The following is a 21210-nucleotide window of genomic DNA, read 5'->3' on the forward strand; positions in this document are numbered from 1 at the left end:
ATTGGCTGTGCTGGGTCTTAGTTGTGGTACACAGGGCACTCAGTTAAGGCATGTGGGATCTAGTGCCCTGACCAGGGATTGAACCTAGCCCCCCTTTGTTGGGAGCTCAGAGTCTTAGCCTCTGGACCAGCATGGAATGCTGCAGCATCCTACTTTTTTAAAAAGTTATTTATTTTTGGCTGTGCTGGGTCTTTGTTGCTATGTGGGCTTTTCTCTGATTGTAGGGAGTGGGGACTACTCTCTAGTTTCTATGCTTGAACTTCTCACTGTGTTGGTTTCTCTTGTTGGGAAGTATGGACTCTAGGCACTTGGGCTGCAGTAGTTGTGCACAGGCTTAGTTGCTCCACAGCATGTGGGATCTTCCCAGATCAGGGATTGAACCCATGTCTCCTGCATTGGCAGGCAGATTTTTAACCACTGCACCACCAAGGAAGTCATTCCCCTCCCTCTTCCTGCCAACCTCCTACTTAAAAAAAAAGACTATAAAAAAACCTGTTTAGTAAATTTTCAGGAGTCTGAGCTCTGAGGTCAGCATCTTGTGGTATCATTCTCCCAAAAGCATCTTGGCTTCAGATACTGGTTGGGCTCATGGGTCTGGAGACCAGGGCAGGTCTGGTGGCTGAAAACAGGCTTGGCCTCTGGTGCTCTTCCCTCACCTACTCATCCAGGGTCCCCGAGCCCTGGCAGCCAAGCAGAGCAGCGCCCAGGTGAGTCAGGTATAGCTATGGGGCTTCTGTGGTCAGAGTGGAGTGTGCAGTGGAGGCAGCTGGCTGTCCTGTCACTGTGACTGCTGCTGTCTTGTGTGCCCGTGCAAGGCAGTCATGGTGTCAGGTGAGGCCTGGCCACTGTCATGGGGACAGGATGGGACCTCAGACAGCTCACATCAACAGCCTCCCGCCTCAACTCTGCTTCAGATCGTGGCTTGTGGCTGCTGGCATCTCCCTGGGCTGGGAGGGTGTGTAAAGCACCAGCCCCCTTGCTCAAGGTCAGCTGAGACCCCCAGCTCTGGGGTCACACACCATCGCTGCTGCCATGCAGGTCATCCCATTTCTGTGAGGGAGGGCCTGTGCAGGGCTGTGGGTGATAGGGGGTTTGGGGGTGTTGTGGGCTGGCCCAGGATCCAGCTTTTTGAGGGGAGAGGAGGGGAGGGGAGGGGAGGGAGGGGAGGGAGAAGCCTTGACCTGCTCAGGCTTCCAGGGGATTCCAGGCCTTGCTCTGGTGGGAGGTGCAGGTGAGAAGCCCCTGCAAGTTTCTGGGTCCCCACCATATTTCATTTGAAGCCCCTCTGTCTGCATCACCCCTAACTCTCTCTCACTCCTGTGACCCCAGCCACAGCCATGGAAGATGGAGAGTTTATGTGGCTTCCCTTCCTGTAGGGAAACCAAGCCACAGACAAACATGTTCCTTTAAGAAAGCATGAAAAAAAAAAAACAAGAAAATAACAGTGGGTGGTTATTACTGATACGGTTCATGTAGAGACACTTCACAAGCCTGGCACAGGGAGGGAACTGAGGGCCATTGACCCCAGTCCTGGAGTTACCACCTCCCATCCACCCCCCACCCCATAGCCCACTCACCCCTTGGTGTCTTCTGGTGACTGAGTGGACTTCAACCTCCTGAACCCATTCTGGAAGGATCAGGACAGAGCAGAGGTCATTCACAGAGGGGAGGGTGTGGTCAACTCCTAAGAACGCCATTGCCTCCACTCTGTGTTGGAACTCAGTTCTGGGTCTAAGCAAGCATGGCTTTCTGGTGCACTCACCACCTTCACTCACTGGGGGAGGGGGGGGGAGGTGGACTTTGTGTCCACCTTGTCCCCATGTGCAGCCTGGTCACCCCTGGGGGCTGTGCTGTGTGCATCTGCTCTGCTCACAGCGCACCCCATGGTCCATCAGACTTCACTCATAAGAGGGAAATGTAAGGATGAACTATTCCATAGTTAAGAATTTCAAGGTCACAACAGCATTGACCAAAGCACCTGGGCACAGGTACAAGACCCGTGCATTAGAGAAGCCACTGTGTGGGCTTCGAGGACCCTCTATGTGGGGGGTGGGATGGGGTCTGGACAGGAGTTTCCTGCACATGTGGCTCCAAGCTCTGTTGTCCGCAGAGCGGACTACTGTCGGCACTGCCTGTCTGGGTGGAGGGGCTCTGGGGCTGCCCAGTTCAGTAAGAACGGCAATGGTGGGAAGGGAGGTCGTGCTCCCTTAGCATCCCTGACCTCACATGTACTCATCAGGGCAGCTAAGTGCCTAAACAGCCCCTTCCTAGTCTAGCTCTGAAGACCTGGAAGATGTGGGGGCTGAAGGACATGCAGAAAACACAATTCTGTAAAGCAATTATCCTTCAATTAAAAATTTTTAAAAGATTAAAGAAAAAAACAAATAACGGCAATGATGGGGCTTGCATTTTCAGCCAGCCTCTGCCAGATTCTGCCTGTGCTTATGCAACAGACCAAAACGCTGGTGCTCCCACCCTGTATCACAGACGAGAATAGAGACACAGAGTTTGAGCATCTTGCCCCATGTCACACAGATGCTGAGGGAAGGGCTGAGAACTGGACCCCTGTGGTCGAGTCCTGAGTCCAGATCCTGTGATGACCCTGATGAAGTGGCAAAGACAGAGTGAGGGAGACCAGATGGCCTAGGCTGAGTGAAGCACATGCACATGCACACATACACATGCACGTGGCCTTCACTTTTGAGGCTACAGAAGTCAGAGGAAGACAGGGCAACCAGGAGAGGCCAAAGTAGAGTCTAGGTCTATAAGGAGGAGAGGCCACATCTCCCAGGAAGCCAGTTTTCTCTTCCCTGATGAGTCTGTCTCAAACCCTAGATTCTTCTCCCAGGACCCTGGAAATGACTGTCCAGTGACCTAACTGAGTTGGCTCCAGAATAATGCCTTCCCAGGGGTTCAGCTACCACTGGACCCCACTGCTGTCAGCAATAAGGGGGGAATGAGTACGTAGTCTGGGCTTCAGATTTGTTTGGAGACAAAATTTATTAGAAGATGTACAAAAAACCATGAAGGAAATTGGCATGAATATCTACAGAACACTTAAGAAACCATCTGCTGTTTATCTACCTCCTCTCCTGTCATGAAAGTGGAAGGTCTGTTTAATCAATTAATTCTGTGTTCATCACACTGTTTCTTTAAAATATTTGTTTATGTATTTATTTACATGGCTGCACTGTGTCTTAGTTGCCGCATGTGGGAGTTAGTTCCCCAATCAGGTATTGAACATGGGTCTATGCATTGGAGTAGTAGCCACTGGACCACCTGGGAAGTCTCTCCTCATACTCTTGGTGACAGTAACAGGTCATAAACCTGCTCTGAGGCCCCCTTAGAGCTGAGGCATGGGGTGACTGCAGTAATCCTCCTGTGGCTAGGATGTGGTTTATTGGTCATGACTCACTCACACTCCGTGCAAACATAGGGCTTCTCCCCTGTGTGTGTCCTATGGTGTCTGATGAGATTTGGCTTCTGACTGAAGCTTTGCCCACACTCCCTGCAAACATAGGGCTTCTCCCCTGTGTGTGTCCTTTGGTGTCTGATGAGATTGGACATCGCACTGAAGCTTCGCCCACATTCCCTGCAAACATAGGGCTTCTCCCCTGTGTGTGTCTTATGGTGTCTGATGAGATTGGACATCACACTGAAGCTTTGCCCACATTCCCTGCAAACATAGGGCTTCTCCCCTGTGTGTGTCCTTTGGTGCTTGATGAGATGGGGCTTCTGACTGAAGCTTTGCCCACACTCTCCACACACATAAGGCTTCTCCCCTGTGTGTGTCATCTTATGTCTGATGAGATTTGGCTTCTGACTGAAGCTTTGCCCACACTCCCTGCAAACATAGGGCTTCTCCCCTGTGTGTGTCCTTTGGTGCTTGATGAGATGGGGCTTCTGACTGAAGCTTTGCCCACACTCTCCGCACACATGAGGCTTCTCCCCTGTGTGTGTCATCTTATGTCTGATGAGATTTGGCTTCTGACTGAAGCTTTGCCCACACTCCCCACAAACATAGGACTTCTCCCCTGTGTGTATCCTATGGTGTCTGATGAGATTTGGCTTCTGACTGAAGCTTTGCCCACACTCCCTGCAAACATAGGGCTTCTCCCCTGTGTGTGTCCTTTGGTGTCTGATGAGATTGGACATCGCGCTGAAGCTTTGCCCACATTCCCTGCAAACATAGCACTTCTCCCCTGTGTGTGTCCTTTGGTGTCTGATGAGATTGGACATCACACTGAAGCTTTGCCCACATTCCCTGCAAACATAGGGCTTCTCCCCTGTGTGTGTCATCTTATGTCTGATGAGATTTGGCTTCTCACTGAAGCTTTGCCCACACTCCGTGCAAACATAGGGCTTCTCTCCTGTGTGTGTCCTCTGGTGTGTAATGAGACTTGTCTTCAAACTGAAGCTTTGCCCACACTCCCCACAAACATAGGGCTTCTCCCCTGTGTGTGTCCTCTTATGTCTGGTGAGATTTGACCTTCCACTGAAGCTTTTCCCACACTCCTTGCAAACATAGGGCTTCTCCCCTGTGTGTATCCTCTCATGTGTGATTAGACTTGACTTATCCTTGGAGCCTTGCTCATGCTCTCCATACTTGACTCTTACAATTCCTGAGACCCCTGCCTCCATGAATAATTTGTCTGTGTTCTCTGGATTCAGTTTCTGGCTTGTGCTGGGCTCTTCTGTCATTTTCTCATGCACCTCAGAACCCCCCATTTGTCCTTTGGGTGTGTAGGAAGAGGCCGTTGAAATCCTCTTCAGCCTTATGCAAAGTTTGGGGCCTTTCAGCAAAGGATGGGGCCTTTCCTTGGGCTCTTGACCCTCTGGTTTGTCACTCGGGCTGTGTGGATCGGAATATCGCTGCTGCTGATTTTGTTTGCCTGGGCAGGGATCCTCTGGTTGGAGATGGTCTCTTGCGGATGGTCTCAGGAGTATCTGAGAGGGGTGACTGCGTTGGACATGTTGGCTGAGGAATTTCTGACTGGAGAAGGACAGAGAGCAGGAGGCACATGGGTGGATCTTGGGCTTTGGTTCTGGTGAAAGAGGAAGCTTTTAGTCAGGTAGCTGATTTGCCATGGTAAAGCCTGCCCCAGTAATCATCTTAGTGTTGACAGTGCATTATTTGTCTCCCATCAAGTGTGTCTTTACAGTCCACTTTTCCATTCCATTTTTATTTTCTACATCTGCAGAAATCAACGAAGCTTGCATCAAGGGCCTTTTCTACATACCACCCAGTCTAGGGACCTTTCAGTAGCATCAGAGGCAGCGTCTCTCCTGATAGAGGTGGATCTGCAGGGACCTTTCCCTGCGTGTAAGTATCTGAAAAGTTGTGTCACAGTGGCCACAGGTATTTAACCCTATTGAGAGATAAAACTCTTGATGACTTAGGTAGAATCTTCCTGAATGGCTCCTTGTGAGGGGAAAGGGTCTATTAAGTTAGGGGCGTCTGGCCTGGAGCTCTCTACATATGGGAGGCAGCACAGGGGGTGGTTAGAGCAGGTGTGAGTAAAGCTGAATTTGAGGCTCCTTGTTCAAAGAGCAGCCTTTCAAAAAAACCACTCTGCAGAAGTGGGTTAGAGACTGGACGAGACCAAGAGGCCCAGGTCCCACTGACTACAGGTCTCTGGCTCCTGCTGCCCCAGTTGGTTCACAAATTGCTCCTCTCTCAGTTTTCTATACATCATAAAATAAAGACTTGTCCTTTCTCAAGCCTCACCAATATTCATACCTCTTTTATTTCACAGTCTTAGTCCATTTAACATGCACTAGGAAGTCCTACTTAAAAATACATATCCAGCCAGACTCTTCATATCCTCACTCCCAAGCATCTTTACCCAGGCCACTCTCCCCTCATGTCTGGCAATGAACTGACCTCTGAGGGGACTCCCTGCTGCTGTCTCTTCCCAAAAATGAACCAAAGCATCATCTTAGCACAGAGAACATGCCGCTTGCAGCTGATAGCCACATGGTTGTTCTGTGTCACCCAGGAAGACCCCTGGGGCCTGCACATGGACACGGACACTGAGGCTTCTGTGTTCCATCCAGCCTCCTTCCTCTCCGTCTGTGCTTCCTCCTGTGACCACTGGCATGGCCTCTCTTCCCGGCCCTGAGGCTGCAGCACTGGCTGCTCCTCTGCCTGGAATCCTGGAATCCACAGGTGTTATCTCTACAGAGACCCTACCCCACCATCCTCTGCCACACCCCACTCTGTTCATGCTGATCCGAGGCACCTTTCCTGCACTGGTTTTCCTCAGAGCACCAGCCCGTCTGGTATGAAGCCCATGCTGCCCCAAGGCAGTGGTTCTGTCTGTCTCAGTGCATGTAGCCCTGTCTGGCACAAAGTATGAACTCACATGACAACAAACTGAAACAGTAACTGAATGCAAATCACTGTATGCATGTCACTTAGAAATATGGAGGAAATGAGGAAGAAACTGGTAAAGGTGAGAGAGCTGGTAGGTGCTTAAAAACTTGCTTTTTGCTTCTAAGCCTTTCAGCAGAAGGTGATGTTACATATTTTTTGCATGAAATATTGAAAATTAGAACTCATATTTTTAATATAAATATTTTTCCTAACAGTCTTATGAAATGAATCAAATTCTGAGGCATTTTAATTGCAACTTGACTGACTTTAGACTAGATTGAACTCTGCTTCAGAATCGGACCAGGGAAGCTCCCCAGGATGGGGTGGGGAGCTGGAAGAGGTGGGGCACTCACCTCTCTGGGCCGAGAGCTTGCTCTTCCCCCTGCTGTCCTGCTTGATGCCAAGTTCCTCGCCATACTCGTCCCCGTACCAGACCAGCAGCTCACAGCCCGGCCTGACCACCTGGCAGGTTCGGTAGAAGATCTGCCCATGATACTGCAAGGCCACCAGGTTCTGCTCCTCATCATCCCGGGCACAGTTCACATACCTGGGTTCAAGGCCGGGAAAGGGAAAGAAACCACAGGTGACGAGACCTGTGATGAGACCTATCGGACCATGCCCAGCTCCTTGCCTTCAGGCTCTGAGGCCGCCATGGTTCCCATCACCCCTCATGGGGACCTTCTGTTCATAGCTTCGACCTGGCTGTGTGAATTCTTATATCCAGATCTTGTTTCTGGTCCTCTTCCTGGCTGGAATGCTTTTTTCTCCTTACCTATTAGCCATTGTCCAGAGCCCAGTTCCAGACTTGTCTCCACCTGGACTGTCTGTAAGACTGGTGACCTCCAGCTCCTCTAAACTCTAAATTAAGTTCTCTTTCATTCCACAGGACTTGGTACTCCTAGGCTAGCATGCACCCCTCAGCACTCACCCCAGCCTGCCTTCTCTCCAGAGGCTTTTATCCAATCTCTCGACATGTATCCAGGGTCCTATTCACTTGCCCACCCCCTCCCATAGAAACATGGATAGTGCTCTGACACAGCTTGAGACAGAGAACAGTAATAGTTTATTCACTTTCTGCCTGCCCTGATGAAAGTATAGGCCCTCATAGAACGGCCATGCTCACAGCCATCCTGCCCCCCATTCTTTCTCAGGTCTCAGGGCCCACTTCTCACTGGAACCAAGCCTGGGGAGGTTGTTGCCCACACGGACTCAAGGTCTCCCATGTTAGGTTACCCTGGTGCTGTGCAATTATTCAAAAATATAAAAATTAAGGTTACTATACTGTATTGGAGTTTAAAAAAGAAGAAAAAAAAAAAGAAAAAAATTAAAGTTACTATTCCTAAAATCAATTGGTTAATGTCTGTCTTTAGTATGTTCTCCAAAAGGACATGGGTTGTGTGATCTGCTTCAGTAATGAAGTTCACTATCTAAACTGGGACATAGAGTACTTGGTAAGTGTCAATTAAGTGAGTTAAAGTGTCCCTGGTGAATCTAGACTCCTCAAGTTGTTTTCAAGTACCTCAGTTTTGTTGAGCATATAGACTTATATTTTGAGGGCACATGCTATATTTTTCTTTCTTTCTAATGTCTTTTGAAATGAAAGAGCATGATATGGAGGGAAAAGAGGAAAGAAGATGTGAAAGCTATTGAGGGGGACGGGCTGAGAAGGAAAGCGGGGTCAGCTTGAGGGAGGAGGGACATCTACAAACTGCAGGGTCACTGCACTCACCTCATCCAGTTGGCCAAAGACGTGTCCTTTCCATCCACATACTCGTAGCTGTTTCTCCCTTTGGTGACCTGAGTGTCAGATAAGAGATACAAGCTTTCTTCTCTCTTTTATTTTATTTTTTGGTAGTAAGTAATAGAAGAACTTTCCCTCTGCTGGCATTGGTGCTCTTCAGCCTGCATGGATTCAACTGCCAGTCGGACTACACAGTAAGCTCCTTAATCATCATTTCAAGTCTGAGTCTATTGGCACATTGAAGGCAAGGGCTCCACAAGTGAGGAGTCACTTCTGTATGCCTGCACCACTGTCTCCCACCTCTCCTCTGATCTTTAGATAGAAGTCTTGTATGCCTGTACCACTGTCTCCCACCTTCCTCTGATCTTTGGATAGAAGTCCTGTGTTCATGCCCAGTGCACACAGTACACAGAGCTCACTGTGTCATTGCTGACCATGTCATCACCATCCATGTCCTTGCATGTAGACATGAAGTACACCCCCACCACACACAAATGATTAGAGCCAGAGGACAGGGAAAGAGGGCTATTTCTCACCAGCCAGGAGTATCCACTGTGGGAGGCCTCTTCATTGTATATGATCTGACCCTCATAGGGGCCAAAATGCAGGCCCAGCGGCAGATCGGATGCCTCGTTCCACACTCCAAGCCCAGCCTCAGGAATGCCCGATGGTCTGATACTTAACCCAGGGGGCAGAGTGAGGGCTGAGCGGTTGGCATGCCCCTTTTCCACTGCAGAGTCCTTTACAAAGGTTGGGGGCCCATGGGCAGCACAGCTGTTGATGAAGAAGTTCTGACATTCCTCACAATCTGGAGGTGAGAGCAACAGGGATGAGGGGAGGTATAGTGATGTTGCTGGTCGTAAAGACCTTCAGAAAGAACTGGGGCACTCATGGTCTTTGGCCTTGAACCTGTACCCCAAGTCATAGAGGAAGGGGATGATTGGGGGACCAAATGGTGGGGTGAGGTTATTGTACCAAGGTCTCATAACCCCTTCTCCATGAGTGGGCCAGCAGGGTCACTCACACAGGTAGTCGTCATCCTGGAGCTCGCTGACCTCTTGGTACACATGGCCCTTTCTTTCTCGTAGACTGTACCTCTTCACTTCAGTCTCCTTTCTTCTGAGTTCTAACATGGAGAACAGAAGCTAAGCAAGGCTGGTGGGGTCTGGAGAATTAGTCCCTGTTTTATCAGAAAGTGTGAGATCTCCTACTTGTCTATCTATACAGTTTGTTAAAACTTTTTCACATTTATTTTTCAAACTTTTACGTTTGTATTTTTATGTTTTAATGATACATTATTTATTTATTGGCCATGCTGCATGGCTTGTGGGATCTTAGTTCCCTGACCAGGAATGGAACCCACACCTCCTGCAGTGGAAGTGTGGAGTCATAACCACTTAACCACCAGGAAGTCCCTTCTCTATACTTTGTTTCTTCTCCCTTTAACTACTGGCTCAGGAGACTGAGGCTCCACACTGACCACAGATGCCCAGTTCAGTGTTAGCTTCCTGCACTTCCCGTTAGTAGGTTTAACTTCCCAACCTTCTTACTTAAGACATAGTTCACTGACACATCTACTCAGAAAATATATGTTAAGGGCATGACATGTAAAGCATTGAGCAGAAGTTTGTGTATAAATACTAACAAAGCGTGGTCCCTATCATCACAGCTGGATTTATCGAACTACTTGAAGGTGTCAGCACTTTTGCATTTAATGTAATGCTTCCAAACACCATATGAGATATGTATCTGTATCTTCACTTTATAGATGAGCAATCGGGACCTCAGAAAATGTATAAGATTTTCCAAAGGCCCCAGTGCTAACTTTATGTCTCAGATCAGTCCAGCTTAAACCCATGCCTACCCAAAGTCCACACCCCACACCTAGGCCATACTTATTAGCTTTTCTACAGGGATTAGAGGAACTAATTAGAGGAACTCCCCAAACTTTATCTTACCGACTTTGTGTCTGGGGTGCTGTCCAGGGGTCCTTGCTTCTCTGGGAGGGGGCACTGGTTTCTGAGCCTGTTTGGAGCCAGTTTTCTTCAGCAATTTTGCTGCTCCTGGCAATTTCTTCAAACTAGGTACCTTATTTAACGGTCCCCTGGACAATCTCTTCCATGTGAGTAAAAGACAACATGCATTTCTTTAGTTCTTTAGGACTGTATGGAGTGTTTTCACATGCATGACTTTAGTTAATACTTTGACAATTCTTGGAAATACCTGGTGGAGGGGGGCTCTGAACACTGGAGTGTAAAAAAAGGACCTTAGTGGGTAGTGAATCAAAACTAGAATTCATATCTTAAGATTCTTTCTCTTCAACTTTCTGCATAAAAGTGAGAGCAACGCAGGGAGAATAGCTTGAGGTCAGGGAAAGAAGAGGGTAAGGGCTCATAGAGAAATCTGTGAGGTTTTCTATTAATTAGTGGACCTTTGATGGATGAGGAAGTATGGAAAATTACAGAGGGGACAAAACACATCTGGAAAATAAGGTGACAAAGCAGTGAGATTGAGAAGAGAAAAGATGATCCGCAGAAACACATTCAGACAATAAAGAAAATAAGCTGAAAGTTACAGGTTGCCATGTCCTAGAGACAATGTTTGGAATTAAAGTAGCTGGCTTCATAAATTCTCCTTGAAGAAGGCTGTACAACTAGCGGGCTCTCCTCAGTTTCCTGATCTATAAATTGATATACATGCTAATTCTTAATGTTATAGTGGACATGAAGTTTAATAACATTCAACAAATCGTTGTGTGAGCTATTTAATACAGTATGAATGTGAGCGTACATCCCTGCCATCAATGTATCCCCTTGACTGCTTTTATATTTGAAGTCTAACTCACAAATACTATCTTAAGTATTCCTTGACCTTCTTATTCCTAGATGAATGTTTAAATGTGGAGTCACTCATTCACAAAACATTCAGAGGGCCCTCAGGGGCTTTGAGCGGGGCCTGGACTTCTGAGAATTAATGGGTATGGGCTACACTCTCAAAGCTCACAAAACAGGGGCAGGCTAAACAAATGATTCCAAACAGGAGAGTTGTCTAATCAGAGCTCAGAGGAAGGACTTGTTGCTTCCTCCTACAAGAATGAGCATTTGAAATCATGTCCAGATGATGAGTTTCTATTCAAAAGCTGGTAACCTATGTGAAGTCCTTCAGTTATTTTTTTATTTGTTGTTTTTGAGTCATAAACCTGAAGCTTGTCAGAGCTGCATGTTAGTTCCTTTTATTGGAGTAGGAGTCTCTGAGGTAGGGATCATGTCACCTTCTTCATCTTGGACTGTCCACTCTACAAAGTGCCCAACATGTCCTTAAGCTTCCCTTAGTCAGATATCCCTCACGAGCACATCACAAAAGAACTGAAGCTGAAAACATCTCTCAGATGAATGATATAAAGATGTATGAAGAAACTTTATAGAACTATGGAAGTTCTAACCAGTTTGTAAGGGGTTTAGAGAAGGTGCTTTGGATTAGATTGTACCACCAGTGATACTGTGATCCCACGAATATAATCAAACATTTTTTTTTTACCTCAGTTCTTGATCTATAATGGTGATAGCTATATACCTACTTATAGGTACTGTAGGATTGTTTTAAGGTTTAAGTAAGTTTATTCACATAAAATGCTTCAAGTCTGAAATATTGTGAAAATAATGTAACAAAAGAACAGCCTACTATATTTGCTGTTCTTACTAACTATAAAGATGGTGATGATATCAGACATTGTGCTAAAGATTCAGGACGGGAAGGCAGCAGTCTCCAGGATCTCTGTGTTTTCTCCTATTCTCACCTGTGACTGGATCCATGAGGAGGATTTTTTTGTCAACAGGATTTGGGAGACATTCACCTTCTGGTGTTTACTGGGCTCCCCTCTGAAGGCCATCCCAGAAGGTTTACCTAAAAAATGATGAGAATCAGTGTTTTGGTTGGTAAATGTTTCCAAACTCTAGGCATTCTAATTAAGGACACAGAATTCTGAGCCAGAGAGTGACAAGGACAAGGATTACCAAAGGAGGAATGGAAAGTGATTTCTGTATCATCAACTCCTATGCTTCCACTGGGAGCATAACATAATTTTATTAAAATTAAAAAATATGAAACTTCATCTGTGCTTCATCTGATGTCCATAAAGTATCTAATAAATTTACTAGACTTTCATGACAAAAATACTTAACAAAGTAGAAATAGAAGGAAGTGACTGCAATATAACAAAAGTCATATATGAAAAGTCTATCTCTAACATCATAGTCATCAATGAAAATCTGAAAACTTCTAAGATCAAGAGAAAAAGGCAAGGATGCCCATTCTCAACACTTCTATTAAACATAATATTAGAAGTCCTAGCCAGGGCATTAGATTAGAGAAGGAAACAAAAGGCTTCCAGTTGGAAAGAAAGAAGTAAAATTATGTCTGTTCACAGACGACATGATTTTATGTGGAGAAAATTTTTTTAAATTACACACACACACACACACACACACACACACACAACCTGCACAGAAAGTTGCACGGTACAAAATCAACATTCAAATATCTTTCCATGCATGAATAACAACCATTCCAAAAAGAAAAATAAGAAAACGATCCTAATTATGTTTTATTTTTTAAGTTATAGTCAAGAGCTAAGTTTAAATAAAAATATATATATATTTGTACCAGATCTTTGTTGTGGCATGTGGGATCTAGTTCCCTGACCAGGGATTGAACCCAAGTTCTCCACACTGGGAGTGTGGAGTCTAAGACACTGGACCACCAGAGAAGTCCTGATAATCTTATTTATAATAATATCAAAAAGAATGAAATAATTGGGAGAAAACATAAGGAGATGAAAGACTTATACATTGAAAACTACAAAGTATTGCTGAAAGGAATCTGACGTAAGTAAACAAAAAGGTGTCTCACGTTTATGGATTTGGAGACTTAATATTATTAAGCTGTTCATACTAACCAAACCAATTTAAAGATTCAATGCAATTCCTATTAAAATCCCAATGGATTTTTTTTCAGATATAGAAAATTCATCTTATAGTTAATACAGAATCTCAGAGGACCCCAAATAGGCAAAACAATCTTAAAAAGAACAGCAAAGCTGGAGGCCTCTGATTTCAGAACATATTACAAAGTTACAGTAACCCAAAAGTATAGTTTTGCATTAAGTACATGCTTAGTCTCTCAGTCGTGTTGACTCTTTGCAACCTTTTAGACTGTAGCCCACCAGGCTCTTCTGTCCAGGGGATTTCTCAGGCAAGAATACTGGAGGGGGTTGCCATTTCCTTCTCCAGGGGATCTTCTTAACTCATGGATTGAACCCACATCTCCCGTGTCTCCTGCATTGAAGACAGACACTTCACCTGCTGAGCCACTGAGGAAGCCCACTGGCATAAAGACAGACATACCAATCAGTGGAACAGAATAGACAGCTAAAAATAAACTCTTGTATACATGGTCTAATGATCTTCATCAAGGGTGTCAAGACAACATGGAAAGTTTAATCCCTGTAATGAATGGTGCTGGGGAAACAAAATATCCATATGCAAAATAATGAAGATCTTACATCATGAAGAAAAATCAACTCAGAATGGATTAAAGACCTAAATGTAAGACTTGATAAGACTCTTAGAAAAAAAAAAAACAAGGGTGAAGCTTCACAACATTGAATCAGCAATGATTTCTTAGATATGATACCAAGTGCACAAGTATTAGTAACAAAGTAAAAATAGACAAATGAGACTACATTTATCTTAAAACCTCTGTACAGCAAAGGACACAGTGAAACAGGAACAGAATCAAACAAAGGAACAGAGTGAAAAGACATCCTACAAGATGGTAGAAAATATTTGTAAAATATGTATCTGATAAGGAGTTAATAAGCATACACCAATATGAAGGCTACCTATAAGCCAGGAAGAGAACCTGATTGACCACGATGGCACCCTAATATCAAACTTCCATGCTCCAGCATTGTAAGAGAACAAATTTCTGTGGTTTAATCCATGCAGTCTGTTTTGTTATAGCAGCCTGAGCTGACTAACACAGTGGGAGAAGGAACTGAATAGACATTTCTCCAAAGAAGATACCCAAATGGCCAACAAACGTATGAAAAGATGCTCAAGATTACTAATCAATAGGGAAATACAAATTAAAACCACAATGGAAATTATCTCATACCTTCTGTGATGGCCAATATGAATAAAAAGACAATAGCAAGTTTGGTAAGGATATGGAGAAATTGGAACCCTTATACACTATTGTTTGAAATGTAAAATTTTCAAACTTTATAGAAAACAGTATGGAGTTTGCTCAGAAAATTAGAAATGCCGTATGATCTAGCAATCCAACTCCAGAGTATATTTCCATAAAATTGAAAGCAAGATCTTGAATAGTGTGCATATCTATGGTCATTGCCACATTATTCCCAGTGGGCAAAATGTGGAAGCAATCTAAATGTTCAGTGGTGGATAAACAGGTAAAGATTATGTATATCTTATATATATTATATACACATGCACACAATGGAATATTTTGAAGCCTTAAAATAGAGTTTTTTCATATGCCACATCAAGGATGGGCCTTGATGATATTATACTAAGTGAAGTGACCAATCAAAAACGACAAATATTGCAAGATTCCACTTCTATGAGGTATCTAAATTAATCAAAACCATGGAAACAGAAAATATAATCGTGGTTGTGAAGGTTAGTGAGGAGGAAGAATCAGAGAATTGTTGCTTAATGGGAGTAGGGCTTCAGGCATGCAAGAGGAAAAAGTTCTACAGATTTGCTGTAGAACAATGTGTACATAGTTAGCAATAGTGTACCATATGCTCATAAATTAAGAAGGTAAAGATGTGCAGAGGCACAGCGAACCATGGAGTATTATTCCCTATGAAGAATCTCTCTTCATGTCAAAACCTTTAGTTTTCATGCTTCTTACACTAGTTTTGATAACCTAAGGGAACAGATGGACTTCCCTGGTGGCACAGTGGATGAGAATCTGCCTGCCAATGCAGAGGACACAGGTTTGATCACTGGTCCAGGAAGAGTCCACTTTCTGTGGGGCAACTAAGCCTGTGTGTCACAAACTACTGAGCCTGCATGTGCGCTGCAACAAGAAGCCAGTCACCACAACCAGAGAAAGCCATGCACAGCAATGAAGACCCAGTGCAGCCAAAACTAAATAAATATGTATATATTTTTAATCTGGGAGAACAGAAATCCATAGATGGAGAATCCTAGAAATATCTAAATTGCTTTCTCTACTCTAGGCAGATTAACCCTTCTAAACTCTCTGAGCAGTGGAAGAGGAAGTGAGCTGCTCACTTATATTTTATAATGATTGTACTTCATTTTTTATTTACCTGATGCTGTCTCTGGTCAGTGAAATGTGGGAAAGATCAGGGAGAATAAACAGTTCTCTCAAACCCTTTCCAAGAATCAAAACAAAGACTCCACCAGAAAATTACTAGAGCTAATCAATGAATATAGTAAAGTTGCAGGATATAAAATCAACACACAGAAGTCCCTTGCATTCCTATACACTAATAACGAGAAAGTAGAAAAAGAAATTAAGGAAACAATTCCATTCACCATTGCAACGAAAAGAATAAAATACTTTGGAATGTATCTTCCTAAAGAAACTAAAGACCTATATATGGAAAACTATAAAACACTGGTGAAAGAAATCAAAGAGGACACTAACAGATGGAGAAGTATACCATGTTCATGGATTGGAAGAGTCAATGTAGTGAAAATGAGTATACTACCCAAAGCGATCTACGGATTCAATGCAATCCCTATCAAGCTACCAGCGGTATTTTTCACAGAGCTAGAACAAATAATTTCACAATTTGTATGGAAATACAAAAAATCTCGAATAGCCATAGCAATCTTGAGAAAGAAGAATGGAACTGGAGGAATCAACCTGCCTGACATCAGGCTCTACTACAAAGCCACAGTCATCAAGACAGTATGGTACTGGCACAAAGACAGAAATATAGATCAATGGAACAAAATAGAAAGCCCAGAGATAAATCCACACACCTATGGACACCTTATCTTCGACAAAGGAGGCAAGAATATACAATGGAGAAAAGACAGTCTCTTTAACAAGTGGTGCTGGGAAAACTGGACAACCACTTGTAAAAGAATGAAACTAGAACACTTTCTAACACCATACACAAAAATAAACTCAAAATGAATTAAAGATCTAAATGTAAGACCAGAAACTATAAAACTCTTAGAGGAGAACATAGGCAAAACACTCTCCGACATAAATCACAGCAGGATCCTCTATGACCCACCTCCCAGAATACTGGAAATAAAAGCAAAAATAAACAAATAGGACCCAATTAAACTTAGAAGCTTCTGCACAACAAAGGAAACTATAAGCAAGGTGAAAAGACAGACTTCTGAATGGGAGAAAATAATGGCAAATGAAGCAACTGACAAACAACTAATCTCAAAAATACACAAGCAACTCATGCAGCTCAATTTCAGAAAAATAAAAGACCCAATCAAAAAATGGGCCAAAGAACTAAATAGACATTTCTCCAAAGAAGACATACAGATGGCTAACAAACACATGAAAAGATGCTCAACATCAATCATTATCAGAGAAATGGAAATCAAAACCACAGTGAGGTACCATTTCACACCAGTCAGAATGGCTGGTATCCAAAAGTCTACAAATAATAAATGCTGGAGAGGGTGTGGAGAAAAAGGAACCCTGTTACACTGTTGGTGGGAATGCAAACTAGTACAGCCACTATGGAGAACAGTGTGGAGATTCCTTAAAAAACTGGAAATACAACTGCCTTATGACCCAGCAATCCCACTGCTGGGCATAAACGCCAAGAAAACCAGAACTGAAAGAGACACGTATACCCCAAAGTTCATCACAACACTGTTTATAATAGCCAGGACATGGAAACAACCTAGATGTCCATCAGCAGATGAATGGATAAGAAAGCTGTGGTACATATACACAATGGAGTTTTACTCAGCCATTAAAAAGAATACATTTGAATCAGTTCTAATGAGGTGGATGAAACTGGAGCCGATTATACAGAGTGAAGTAAGCCAGAAAGTAAAACACCAATACAGTATACTAACACATATATATGGAATTTAGAAAGATGGTAACGATAACCCTGTATGCGAGACAGCAAAAAAGATGCAAATGTACAGAACAGACTTTTTGACTCTGTGGGAGAGGGAGAGGGCAGGATGATTTGGGAGAATGGCATTGAAACATGTATAATATCATATAAGAAACGAATAGCCAGTCTAGGTTCAATGCAGGATACAGGATGCTTGGGGTTGGTGCACTGGGATAACCCAGAGGGATGGTATGGGGAGGGAGGTGGGAGGAGGGTTCAGGAGTGAGAACTTATGTACACCCATGGTGGATTCATGTTGATGTATGGCAAAACCAATACAGTATTGTAAAGTAAAAAAATAAAATAAAATAAATAAATTAATTAAAAAAAGAAAAAAAAAGAATTAGTTTCACCTTAAGGTAAGTGGTGTTATTTTTTATACACACATAAATAATGAATCTTGACATAATATGTTAATCACTTCCTCTGCTAAAAGATTTAATCCAATAACCAAATTATTATGAGATTAGTATTAGAGACCTCTTTGGTGAATTTATAGTCTAGGGTATGTTTAATTGCCTTTAATTAAGGATCTTTAGCAAAAATAATTATTTTTAGAAAGAATGATACATTTTAAAGATAAAACAGAAAACACTGGAAAACCTATACCTTTACCTTCACTCAGGCTCATGTCAATACTCAGCCACAACCACTTTGCATGATGAAAATTATGTTTTCTTTGCTAATGGCTGAGATGCAGTTGAGACCTAAGCCCAGGCTGGTTTCTTGAAGACACCTCTAAATCCTTCTGGCCCCTCACCTTGTTGCCTTGGTGTCCATTCTTCCGCAGAATCTTCAGTGTCATCTACCTGGGGTTTGATGACCTGCCTGCGGTGATGCATGAAAGCTGGTTGAGTGGCTCTGAAACCTGGAAAGAAGCAAAATATATGTTATAAGAAGGAGGCACAAAGCACAGAAGCAATGGAAAGTGTCACAAAGTCAGGGAAATCAGTAGAATGGGCTGGAAGAATGGGTCAACCCCACTTTGATACAAAAGAATAAAAATTTCCTCCAGGTTAGTCTCCACACAAAAGGGAACTGTGAGCAGAAGAAGCCACCTAAGAGAGGGCCAAGTAAACACTAAGGGTGAAGACCTGTTACATGTTTTCCAGGCTCACAGGCATCCAGCACTTCATGTTACCTATAGCAATCAGTGCTTTGTAGTTCCTTTTCACATTCCTATATCGGACTTTTTCCCATTCTCCCATCTCTGCCCATTCTTCCTTGGTGAAGTATATGGAAATGTCTTTGAAAGCATCTTTGGCCTAAGGAAAATAGTAGATTCCATCGGTGACTTACTAATATATGTCAGACCTTAGAGCTGACTTCTCCTCCACCTTTTGTGCAGGGAGTAGCCTGAAGCTACTGGATGGTCTTTGTGAGACAGGGATGAAGACTTTCCTTCCTGCCTGTGTCCTGCTTAACTGAACAAACACTGAGTATTTTTCTCACTCTCCCTGGACACAGAGAAGTTGATGATGCTAGTGTCCTGTTTTGTCCCACTCCACCCCAGCATCTCAGACAGGACCAGGCATTCCCATCCTGTGTACGTTCACAGAGAAGTTCACTCAGCTGCCCAGGCAAGCAGTTTGTGGTCCTTCAGGGGCCGGTGCCATGTCCTTCCTATAGAGCTGGCTTAGAGCCCAGCTTTGCCACCTCCACCTCTCACCATGGGCTTCCATTCTGTTCTCCCAGCATCTCCCTCAGTGCTCTTCTCTGGAGACCTGTTTGGGCTCACAGCCATGGGACTGCCTCAATGCCAAGGTGCCTGTGGAAGAAGAAGATGTTGAGATAGCCCAGATCACTGTCCAGAGCCTGGTCTGTCTTTCTTGGGTGGAGTGTCCAGGGCAGGAAGGTGTGGGGAAAGTTGGAGTGAGGGTGTTGGTGGGATGGACGGATCCTGATCAGCTATGACAGGCCAGCCTAATGTGAACTAGATTTGGTTTCTATGGTTCCCCTACAATTCAGCCCCTCTGAGGAAAGGCACTGGGAGGGACATGTCTGTGGGTAACAGAGGGAGTCCTGAGGAGACCTAGAAGCCCCTAACTGCTGGACTGGGGTCAGGCTGAAATCAGGGCTCTGTTCCAGTGCAGGAAAGGGAATATTTCTCTAAGAAGTGTTTTGAGGATCTCCGCCCGGGAACTCGGAAAAACCTGGGCATATCATGGGTTCTACGTTTAAGAGACAAGTCGCTCCACTTGAGGAGATCTGCGACATGGGGGCTGAAGGAACTGGGATCCTCAGACAGAGGGGACTGGGGATGTTTTGGCTGATGTAGCATGTTCAGGGTGAGAGAACTTTGGATCTTTGAGGCTGAGGAAATCGGAGGTTTCTTGTTAAGGGGCTTTAGGTCTCTGACAGGCAGGACAGTGGGAGTCTTGAGGACGACGAGTTTCAAGAGCTCCCAGGCTGAGGTATTCAGGGTCTCCGAAGTTAAGGAAATTTGGTCTCTCTGCGGGTGCTATTTTGAGGGTGCCTCAGCCTGAGGGGAACTGGGGTTGCTCTAGGTATTTGAGGGTCACAGCACTAGAGGATTTAGTGTTGCTGGGAGTGAAGGGACTTGTAGTCCCTGAAGCTGAAGAGACGCGAGCTCCCTTCAGGTTAAGACCCAGGTTCTTCAAAGCTGACGGGATTTGGGGCCTCTCACCCTGGAATTTGAAGCCATCAGGGTAAGGGTTTGTGAGGGTTGTGCAGGGTGTGTTCCGGTAAGTCTCCCAGCTGTCCTGCGGCGCTGCCAAACCTGGCCCTAGGCTCGTTCAGAGCTCGGTGGTGTGGAGTCCTGCCGCGTTGAGGCGAAGTGAAGGGCGAGCAGCCAGCCTGTATCCTGTCAGGCACAAGCGACCAATCAGCGTTGTGACAGAGGCAGTCCTGCCAATAGGTGCTGGAAGGGTGTGGAGAGAGAAGGAGGCCCCACCCAACTGCTCGGGGATTGGCTGCTCAGGGGGTGTGTCCGTCAAGAAGCCTCCAGCGCGCAGGCGCATTTTGGCCATTTTCTTTGCTTGTTTCCAGGCATTGCCTTTTAGGCCTGTATCCTCAAGTGGGCGGGTTGTTCTCAGGCTGGATGTTTCCTTCCAGTGCCCTCAGCTAGAATCTCAGCTCCACTAGATGGCAGTCGTGCTCCCGGACTTTCTCCTAGGCCCACTTGTGAAGTGAAGTGAAGTGAAGTGAATTGAAGTGAAGTCCCTCAGTCGTGTCTGACTCTTTGCGACCCCATGGACTGTAGCCTACCAGGATCCTCAGTCCGTGGGGTTTTCCAGGCAAGAGTCCTGGAGTGGGTTGCCACTTCCTTCTCCAGGGGATCTTCCCGACCCACGGATCGAACCAGGGTCTCCTGCATTGTAGGCAGACGGTTTACCATCTGAGCTACCAGAGACCTTTCCTTAGAAAAAACTTTTAACCTCAAAGTAGAAGTGGCACTGATGAGTAATCTGTGTATTTAATGTAGGTATCAAAAGCCTTCAGAAATGAGATATAAATAAAACCTTGCAAGTGTTTTCTGTAAAACGAGGCAAAGAACTGGAGGACAATGGATCCACAGAGCTGAGTTTGCTTGACACCTCCTACTAACCTCACAAGATAAAATAAGGACACTGTTTCTGGCCATTAGGTAGATTTGCTCACAGAAAAATAAGGTGATTTCCATGTATTGGAAGCAAGACGACTGACTGTAGAATTAGTATCTAGTGGTGGTTGGGATTCTGGATGGAGAAATGTTGCCAGAAAAGTTCTTGGTGGGTGTTGAGCCAGAAGATACAACCCAGCCAAAGCTCATGGGAAGGAAAAGTGTATTACTTGCAGAACTATGGGGAACACCATGCAGCTTTCCAGAGCAGTGTCTCTCTAAACCGCAAAGGTGGGGAAGCTTTAATCAATGGGAAAAGGCATGTTCAGGCTTCCATGGTAGCTCAGACGGTAAGCAATCTGCCCACA

The 21210-nt window shown here is 44.7% G+C and overlaps 1 protein-coding gene across 1 annotated transcript in view; it reads right to left on the minus strand.

Moving 5' to 3' along the window:
• Window positions 1–19024, minus strand: part of LOC128069676 (histone-lysine N-methyltransferase PRDM7-like) — a 50229-nt gene extending 31205 nt beyond the window's left edge. The window contains exons 1-9 of the mRNA XM_052662787.1: window positions 18943–19024; window positions 18422–18538; window positions 18041–18148; window positions 11971–12020; window positions 10076–10232; window positions 9142–9243; window positions 8654–8925; window positions 8106–8173; window positions 6730–6923 (exon numbers count right to left, since the gene is read on the minus strand). Coding sequence (XP_052518747.1) covers window positions 6730–6923; window positions 8106–8173; window positions 8654–8925; window positions 9142–9243; window positions 10076–10232; window positions 11971–12020; window positions 18041–18148; window positions 18422–18538; window positions 18943–19024 — 1150 coding nt within the window. The remainder of the gene's footprint in view (window positions 1–6729; window positions 6924–8105; window positions 8174–8653; window positions 8926–9141; window positions 9244–10075; window positions 10233–11970; window positions 12021–18040; window positions 18149–18421; window positions 18539–18942) is intronic.
• Window positions 19025–21210: the final 2186 nt, after the last annotated feature.

Source organism: Budorcas taxicolor, chromosome X (genome assembly GCF_023091745.1).
Source record: "Budorcas taxicolor isolate Tak-1 chromosome X, Takin1.1, whole genome shotgun sequence".
NCBI lineage: Eukaryota > Metazoa > Chordata > Mammalia > Artiodactyla > Bovidae > Budorcas > Budorcas taxicolor.